We start from the raw sequence: 10198 nt of genomic DNA, 5'->3' as shown, positions 1-10198 counted from the left end.
TATGATGACATGCTGAGAGGGGAACTGTCAAATCGGCTAATCTATCACAATTAGCTAACCAAGCTTATGCCACGCAGGGGGTACATGTATTCTTGTATCTGGGGAGAGATGCGCTAACAAAAAACCACCACACCTATCGAACAAGAATAGGACATAAGGACTGTAGAAGGGGAGATGAAGGCAGCTCGAAAGACCTGGCACAAAGTTAGATGGATGGCCCAAGATAGGAAGGACTGGAGGAAGTTCGTCAGTGCAAAAGGAGCGAAGAGGATTAGGTAGGTGCGTAATCGGACTGTCTGAAAACGAGTGTGAAACTGGCATTTTTTTCATCGGATTACAAAATTCTGATCCGGATCATGTTTAATTCGCTTGTTCTTTTGAGTGTGAACGGTGTCTAAAAGCAAAATTGGCCGGGCATTGTCCGAGTGACTTTTAATTTGACAGAATTACGTGACTGTGTTACTTTCTGTATCTGTATCTGTATCTATATAGCCGGTATAACCGCCCTTCGGCGTAACACACCAGCTTCGCAGGCACGCGGCGCGGCAGCAGCTGGTTATATTACACTGAACGACTCATCACACCTAACTTTTGCACATCTATATGCAAGTGTTCTCTGAAACTATCCAGAGAAGATGCCCCTACTGTGCTTGGTGATAACATATTCCACTCTACAATAGTTCTGGGGAAATAGGAATTTTTGAACACATCAATCCTAGGTTGGTAACTCTGGTACTTGAAAGCATGACTGTTTCTAGTTCGTTTTTGAGCTGGTGTTAGATACTTATCAGTCGGTACGTCCACCAGTTTATTGGTCATTTTGTACATCATACAAAGTCTGGACATTTTCCTCCTGTCTTCAAGTGATGTCCACTGCAGATCTGTTTTCATTTTGGTAACACTAGCATCTCTGCTGTAGTTGTTTGTACAGAATCTGGCAGCTTGGTTCTGTACCCTTTCCAGTTTATCTTTGTCTTTCTTTGTATACGGATCCCATACTGTTGCAGCATATTCAAGATTTGGTCTTACCAGTGACGTGTATGCAAGTGATTTTACCCTGGCTGGGCATGCCCACAAGTTGCGTTTGATTACTCCCAGTGTCTGTTTAGCCTTGGTTGTTATTTTGTTAACATGGACACCCCACTTCAGACCAGTTGTTAATGTAACACCGAGGTATGGGTGGGTTTTTGTGGTTGCTAATGTCTGACCACAGAACTGGTAGGGGGATACATTTGGGGTTCGTTTGTTTGTTATGTGCATGATATAACATTTATCCGGATTGAACTGCATAAGCCATTTCCTTTGCCACTCTTCCAGGGTGTTCAGATCTTTCTGGAGAAGTAGTGAATCTTCCTTTGTAGAGAGCTCTACATATAACAGGCAGTCATCTGCGAACAACCTCACACTTGAATCGAGCTGGTCTGGCAAGTCGTTTATGTACAAGAGGAAGAGCAATGGTCCCAGAACAGTTCCTTGCGGAACTCCAGACGCTACTTTAACTGGAGCTGAGGCCTTCCCTTCTACCACTACAGTTTGCTCTCTGTTCGTTAGGAAAGCCTTTAACCAATTAAGTGTGGTACCTTGAATTCCATAATGCTCTAGTTTTGATATCAGTCTGCTATGTGGGACTTTGTCAAAGGCTTTAGTAAAATCAAGAATTGCTAGATCCACTTGTCTACTTTTATTGAAGTTATCGAAAACAATGGAATTATATTATTCCTCAGTAATTATGCAAATCAAGTTACCATTTGCATAACATGCATATCATTGTGTACATCTTTTCCTAAGCTACCTGCATGCTCAAAATAATGTGTCGTGCCTTTTTCAATTATCCTCTTTGTTACATGTATGTTTTGATAAAAATGCCCTTGCAGTTCCAAAATTCAATGTTAGGGAGCTGAAACTTTCTCCACCTTGTCCTGACGTCAAAAGATACCTGCCACTCAAATGTCGCGACCATGTCATGTCATGTCCGGGACAAGAGATACATCGAAAAACTGCTATGATAGAATATTCTCATTAATTATACAAATGACCTCCTAATTACCTCCATGAAATGAAAAAATGGAGGTATAGTTTTGAGTGTGTCTGTGTGTGTGTTTGTGTGTGTGTTTGTGTGTGTGTCTGTGTGTCCGCATATTTGTGGTCATCATAACTTGAGAACCTCTTGATGGACTACGATGATGTTTGGTATGTAGGTAGGGGTTGGGAAGACGAAGGTCAAGGTCAATTTTGGGCCCCCTGGTGTGTGGCCTTGGTACTGCAGCGCAACTTCCGGTTTTGCTATCTCGGTGTTCTGAACATGCTATGGTCAAGATTTTTAAGTATTAGATAGCTCTTGTGCTCAGGAAAAAATTACATAAGTTTGGGCCCCCTAGCGTCTAGTTTGGGAATAGCAGGGGCATTTTTTTCAAAAACTTCTGACGAGGATAACTCAAGAAGGGAACAACGGATTTTCATCATTTTTGGTATGTAGGTACCTTAGACAATTTTGTACAAGATTAAACACTAATTATGCAAAATAGGAGTACATTTGCATAATTAATGAGGATATTATATCATGGCAGTTTTTTCAATGTATCTCTTGTCCTGGATGTGATATGGTCTTGACATTTGGCTGGTAGATAGCTTGCAGTGTCATGACAAAGTGGGACAGGTTTCAGCCCCCTAACATTTAATTGCGGAACTGCAGGGGCGTTTTTGTCAAGACATTCTAAAGAGGATAACTGCAGAAAGGATTGATGGATTGGCATCATACTAGGCATGCGGGTACCTTAGGCAAATATGTTCATAATGATATACATTTTATGCAAATGAGGACTTAATTTGCATGATTAATGAGGAAATTGTATAATTCCATTGTTTTCAATAACTGGACTTCAATAAATGTAACACATGTTAACTATGATAGGTGGAATATACGCAGATACCAAATATGGTAATGAGGAACTTATTTGCATAATTTATGTAAAAATTGCAAAACCGCTTTATGATTAATAATGGGAATTTTATAACTGTGACATGTGTACGTTAGTCAATGATGAACAACACCATGCATACATTATGTTAATGTGTTAGTCAATTGTATGAAATTTACGAAAGCTCTAAATTTTCATGGAGGTATGAGGTCGCTGAACTCTAGTTTACATAATCAGACTATTTTTGTAATTGTAATTCATCCACAGTTATGCTGACCACAAATATCCGGAAACACAGACATATTAAAACAGTTACAAACTCGCACCAAAAACTATACCTTTTTCATGGAGATAGATACTAGTATATAAAACCCCCATGAATATCCTTCTCACACTGGCTTTGAAACGCCGCTCTGCGGAGGTCACATAAGTGCAGCCGGTCCACACTAGAGAGGCAGTTGCGTAACATTTGGAGCGCATTTATACACGAAATAGAATTAACTAAATAGAAAACTTTCACAATCAAAATCATGCTGTCTCAAAGTCAAAACCTTTACAACGCAGAACACGTTATATCTGGCTGCCTCCCAAACAAGACTTTCTGTCTCTCCTTCAACAAATTTATCCGTACTACTTTATATCCCGGGGGTCGCGCATGAATACTGTGTTCTGATAGCTGACTGTTTCCGGGTCACGAGTTCCTTTCTTCGTTCAGGTGTTTTGGTGAGGACGTTTCTGCTGTTCAGGAGTGATACAGGTGATATATGTTGTCTTAGCTTAAACAGAGGTTTAAGATAAGTGATGCGTGTAACTTAAGCTATACTATAGCTTATACTATAGCTCCGTTTTATGACGACTTGCGAGAAAGCATCTTCTGCAAAATGTTCGACAAATTGCCCCATCTGACTCACCTCAGGCAACCCCCTTCTTCAGTAGACTAGTCTCTCATTGTAATAACTGAATTTGTATTTGGGCTGTTCTTTTTTCATAGGCAGTTCATCTCAATGGTGTTGGTGAACTTAGGACTACTTATTTGGGTGGAGAAAATGACCAACTGATATCATTTATGTCAAGTAGGACCTTCTAATGTACAAGATCAATCAGAAATACTTAAAGTTTACGCTGTGGCTATTGACACACTGAGTGTGCTCATAGCCAAACAGGCTATTGACACACCGAGATGCCAACCAGCCAATCAGAGCTTGTAACATGACATTCCCGACATTATTTTACACAAGCAACAGTTGATTAGACAAGTTTCAACATCCTTGATTAGACATTGTTCGGAAGATTAGACATTGGAATCTTTGAATCTTCGAATGAACAGACGTATTCAAGTTATGCCCTACATATGGATACCTGTGCTTGCCAGCTTTCATCGACTATATTGGCCGTGGCGTAGTGGGGAGAGCGTTGTCCTGTGAAACCTTTTACCAGTTCCGACCCCAGTTCGAGTCCGCGCTGGAATTTTTTTTTTCAATTGTCCTTTTACCTTTTTAAAAAATCCATTTGATACAAGAATATTTTCTTCTTACGACCAGAACCATCAAAACCCACCTTTGGGACTTTTTGGTCTGCATTTTCAAGAGTGCATGTTTAGGTAACATTACGTTTATTTTTTTTTCAACCGCAGATCGGCAGAATCCACCCGCTACGTTCTTATTTTGGACGGTACACTTATTATTATCTTTTAAATTGGACCAGGGACCCCTGAAATAATAAAATGTGGGTTTTCTAACCATATTTCTGCGGCATTTTTGCTCAAAATTCACGTTTTTTTCGGTCGAAGCGGTGTTTGCATGGTACTAAATATAGTTAGCTCATTTGCATACTTGTGACTGGCTACATGCGGCCTTTACCGTAAACGCGTGAAAAAGATCGTATTTTGGGTTGATGATGGACACAGAATGCCATTTGTATGTTCAAAGTGTTGACTGTCAAATACAATCGTAAGATTTTCTCATTTTAGTGGTTTCTAGTGTCAAAATTAAGAAAAATAGTGCACTGAGTGTGTCAATAGCCTGACAGGCTATTGGCACACTGAGTGTGGCAATAGCCTGTTTAGGCTATTGACACACTGAGTGTGGCAATAGCCTGTTTAGGCTATTGACACACTGGGTGTGTCAATAGCCTCGCTCTAAAGTTTAACATCATATGGCAAATGTACTTAGTATGAGGTTGTGGCACGCTAGCCTAACCTATTATTATGTAAAGACGTAACAGAAAGATATTCTATCTACATTGTCCTGATATTATGTGCTGTATGTACATGTACTTTAGCCCACTGTACATTCTTGTGTGTAGATGTTCTTACCCACTAGACTAGAAGACCACAATGTACAGATACCTCCCCCATGGGAGCCCTCTTCAATGTTCCGTATGAGGTCTTCAAAGTTTTCTTAATTTCATATGCTGTTAAGAATGTATTTTGATTGAACATGCTTGATGTAAGCCAATCCTGCAGTTTACATGATTTTATTTTTAAACATAGAACGGTAATTAATTTTTCGCTGTGGCTATTGACACACTCAGTGTGCCAATAGCCAAACAGGCTATTGACACACCGAGATGCCAGCCAGCCAATCAGAGCTTGTAACATGACTTTCCGACATTATTTTACACAAACAACAGTTGGTTAGACATTGTTCGGAAGATTAGACATAAGAATCTTTGAATCTTGGAATGAACGGACATATTCAAGTTATGTCCTACATTTGGATACCTGTTGATACAAGCCCCACCGTCTATATTGGCCGGTAGCGTAGTGGATAGTGCAATGACCCGGGAATCCATTATACCAGCTCCGACCCCGGTTCGAGTCCGCGCTGGAAATTTTTTTTTTTCAATTGTCCTTTTACCTTTTTAAACATCCATTTGATATAAAAATATTTTAGTCTTGCGCATCAAAACCTACCTTTGAGACTTTTGGTCTGCATTTTCAAGAGTGCATGTTTAGGTAACGTTACGTTTATTTTTTTCAGCCGCAGATCGGCAGAATCCACCCGCTACGTTCTTATTTTGGATGGTACACTTATCTTCTTTTTTAAAATTGGACCAAGGACCCCTGAAATAATAAAATGTGGGTTTTTCTAACCATATTTCTGCGGTATTTTTGCTCAAAATCCACTTTTATTCGGTCGAAGCGATGCGGATTTCCCCGCCGCTATGTCATCCAAACATCCTAGTGTTTACGCGGTACTCGTAACATATCGGTCGATCTCGCTATGACGCTACAGAGTTTTTTTCACATTAAAGATGATTTTCGTAAAACAACAACTATAACTTCGCTTCACTTGTAATATAAGTTTTGAGGCCACAAATTCTCCCAAACGGCAGGAAATCGGTAAACACAGCTGAAAACGTGTTCCAAAACAGAGCCAACATGATCACATGCGGTGACAGTAAAACTAGCACCATATTGTATGACAGATTCCAATGTTAAAAATGGTGCCGTAAACGCGTGAAAAATATCGTATTTTCGGTTGATGATGGACATAGAATGCCACTTGTATTTTCAGAGTGTTGACTGTCAAATATTATCGTAAGATTTTCTCATTTTATTGGTTTCTAGTGTAAAAAAAAATAGTGCACTGAGTGTGTCAGGCTATCGACACACTGAGTGTGTCAATAGCCTGTTTAGGCTATTGACACACTCAGTGTGTCAATAGCCTCGCTCTTAATTTTTTGTTGTTGCATAGGGCTCTTCATGTAGGAACCACTTCCATTTATGCCAAATTGCTTTTGTTTAATTTCTAGACTAACAAAGAAATAAGACTTTGTACCAAGTTTTAACATGATTGTTTCTATGGTTACAGACTTGTTGCAGACATGTCCAAAGTTACAGTAAAGACAGAAGTCAACAGTGAAGAACTGGACCCATGTGGGGAGGGGGGCAAGTCCTCCAGTGTATTGCAGAGCCTCAGGCAGACTTACACTGGTGAGGTACCCTATATGGAAACTTACTCTGGTGAGGAACCCTACATGGAAACTTACACGGGTGAGGAACCCTACATGGGAACTTACACTCGAGAGAAACCCTTCTTGGAAACTCATGCCGATGAGCAACCCAACCTGGAAACTGACATGGCTGAGAAACCCTATGTATGTGGCAGATGCAGCAAGGAGTTTTATCGGCTGGGCTATCTAAAGAACCACATGCAAACTCACATTGAAAAGAAACCCTACCAGTGTGAGGTCTGTGACAAGTGCTTTCGCCTCCCTTGCCACTTTAAGTGTCACATGCAGACTCACACAGATGAGAAACCGTACACTTGTGAGGAGTGCAGCAAGCAGTTTAGAAGATCATACACCCTACAAATCCACATGCGCTCGCACACTGGTGAGAAACCCTACAAATGTGAGGACTGCAGCAAATGCTTTAGTGGACGGTGTGACCTCAAGAGGCACATGTTCACTCACACCGGTGAGAAACCCTACATGTGTGAGGAGTGCGGCAGACAGTTCACCCGGGCCAATTATCTCAAGGTTCACATGCAGACTCATACTGGAGAGAGACCATACCAGTGTAAAATGTGCAGCAAGTCCTTCCATCGTGCTAATCACTTGAAGAGACACATGCTGACACACACCGGTGAGAGACCCCACAAGTGTGACAAGTGTGGCAAGAGGTTTAGCTTATCACATGCCTTAAAGGTTCACATGCACACTCACACCATTGAAAAACCCTACATGGAAACTCACACTGGGGCTGAACAGTACATGGAAACTCATACTGGTGAAGAAACCTCCATGTACACTTACACTAGTGAGAAACCCTCCATGGACACTCGCACAGGTGAGAAACCCTCCACGGACACTACCACTAGCGAGAAACCCTCCATGGACACTCCCACTGGGAAGAAACCCTCCATGAACACTCCCACTGGGAAGAAACCCTCCATGGACACTCCCACTGGTGAGAAACCCTCCATGGACACTCCCACTGGTGAGAAACCCTCCATGGACACTCCCACTGGTGAGAAACCCTCCATGGACACTCCCACTGGTGAGAAACCCTCCATGGACACTCCCACTGGTGAGAAACCATCCATAAATAGTTACACTGGTGAGAAACCCTCCATGGACACTCCCACTGGTGAGAAACCCTACATGGACACTCCCACTGGAAAGAAACCCTCCATGGACACTCCCACTGGTGCGAAACCCTCCATGGACACTTACACTGGTGAGAAACCCTCCATGGACACTACCACTAGTGAGAAAGCCTCCATGGACACTTCCCCTAGTGAGAAAGCCTCCATGGACACTCGCACTGGTGAGAAACCCTCCATGGACACTTGCACTGGTGAGAAACCCTCCATGGACACTACCACTAGTGAGAAAGCCTCCATGGACACTCGCACTGGTGAGAAACCCTCCATGGACACTTGCACTGGTGAGAAACCCTCCATGGACACTCCCACTGGTGAGAAACCCTCCATAAATACTTACACTGGTGAGAAACCCTCCATGGACACTTACACTGCTGAGAAACCCTCCATCGACTCTACCACTAGTGAGAAACCCTCCATGGACACTCCCACTGGGAAGAAACCCTACATATGTGGCAGGTGCAGCAAGGAGTTTACTAAACTGGGGTGTCTAAACAACCACATGCTAACTCACAATAGAGAGGAACCCAACCAGTGTGAGGAATGCGGCAAACGCTTCAAACTGTCTTATTCCCTAATTAGACACATGCGGACTCACACCGGTGAGAAACCCTACAGATGTGAGGAGTGTGGCAAGACCTTTACAATATCAGTAAGCATGAAGAAGCACATGCGTACTCACACTGGTGAGAAACCGTACAAGTGTGAGGAGTGTGACAAGCACTTTAGTAGATCAGATAGCTTGAAAATCCACATGCGGACTCACACAGGTGAGAGGCCCTACAAATGTGATGATTGTAGCAGAGGGTTTAGAGAACGTGGTGAACTCAGGCGACACGTGTTAACTCACACCGGCGAGAAACCTTACAGCTGTGGGGTGTGCGGCAGGCAGTGCAACCGACGCAGTAATTTGAAAGTCCACATGCGGACTCACACTGGTGTAAAATCCTTCCTGGAAACTCCCACTGGTGAGAAACCCAACATGCAGACTCACACAGTTGAGAAATCCAATATAGAAGCTCACACTAGTAGTTAGAAATCCAACATGGAAGCTCACACTAGTGAGAAATCCAACATGGAAGCTCACACTAGTGAGAAATCCAACATGGAAGCTCACACTAGTGAGAAATCTAACATGGAAGCTCACGCTAGTGAGAAATCCAACAAGCAAATTCAAACTGTTGAGAAACCCAATATGCAAACTGTTACTTCAGACAGTAAGCTTTTTACCGGTACAAAACCGTTTTTTGGCAACACATCCGGGGCAAGCCTAATGATATAGTACTTAAGTATTGTGTGCAGCCTGCAATAATTCTAGGAATCGTAAAAGAATACTGGTCCACAGGTATGAAATTGAACAACGTAAATAAATAAACGTCTTACAAAACCAAGGAGCTTTTAAAAGCTCCTTGACAAAACCTTCCTTAATTAAACATTTTTACAACCATCTGTCGTCTTTGTTAGCGCTATATGAAATAGACTGTACTGAGTCAATGCAATCCGAACCTATTGTATTGTGACTTTGTAATAACTTGACATTGGAATGTTCTCAAACATGATACGTTACGCATCCTTGCTGCTTTGTGACCCAGCTGCAAGGATGCAGTCCCAAACATGTCTGAGTCTGTTGTTATAGCCTGTTGTTCCAACCATTCCATGAACAAATTGGCCAGTACGTGCTTCCCTTAGCTGTACCAAGTCTCTGTTGGTATATATTTTCTCTGAATACGGAATATGTGGTGATAACTAGGAAAGTGAGAAGTTCTGTAATGTCAACGGCTTTTAGTTTTGTTCTGTGTTTCAGTTCTTTGTCATCTAGCAATCAATTATTCACACCAACATTTTGGTGACTGTCTGTCACCTTAGGGCAATTCTGAATGATTCACATTGAACCAGGTGAAGAAGGTGACCTGAAGAAAGTGACAGATCGTCAGAGAGAAAAATGGTTGTAAAAAAGAGTCCCTTTATACAGTATCAGACCGTGTGGATACAAGAAAGTATGAATGTCATCTGCCAGTTTGTAAATCCTTAATGAAGTGTTCACTATACAGAAGAAGTAAACTCTCTTGTACAGTATATTAGTGTCCGGGTACATTGCAGAAAAATTTTGTGCTTATGATTGTGGGATCCACAGTATGCCGGCATCTTCCTCTTGGACCACAGGAGGAA

The 10198-nt window shown here is 41.9% G+C and overlaps 2 protein-coding genes across 2 annotated transcripts in view; both read left to right on the top strand.

The window, feature by feature from the left end:
- The first annotated feature begins 3643 nt into the window (after window positions 1-3643).
- LOC118410972 (probable ATP-dependent RNA helicase DHX37) overlaps window positions 3644-10198 on the top strand; it is a 34197-nt gene continuing 27642 nt past the window's right edge. The window contains exon 1 of the mRNA XM_035812960.1: window positions 3644-3675. The gene's annotated coding sequence lies outside the window, so the exon portion shown is untranslated. The remainder of the gene's footprint in view (window positions 3676-10198) is intronic.
- Window positions 6747-9065, top strand: LOC118411661 (zinc finger protein 208-like). The gene is made up of 2 exons (XM_035814139.1): window positions 6747-8631; window positions 8800-9065. The coding sequence occupies exons 1-2, from the start codon at window positions 6747-6749 to the stop codon at window positions 9063-9065; spliced, it is 2151 nt and encodes a 716-aa protein (XP_035670032.1).

The sequence above is a fragment of the Branchiostoma floridae genome, chromosome 3 (assembly GCF_000003815.2).
Source record: "Branchiostoma floridae strain S238N-H82 chromosome 3, Bfl_VNyyK, whole genome shotgun sequence".
In the NCBI taxonomy this organism is placed as follows: domain Eukaryota; kingdom Metazoa; phylum Chordata; class Leptocardii; order Amphioxiformes; family Branchiostomatidae; genus Branchiostoma; species Branchiostoma floridae.
Note: the sequence above shows the minus strand (reverse complement) of the source record. Positions and strands in the feature narration are given on the sequence as shown.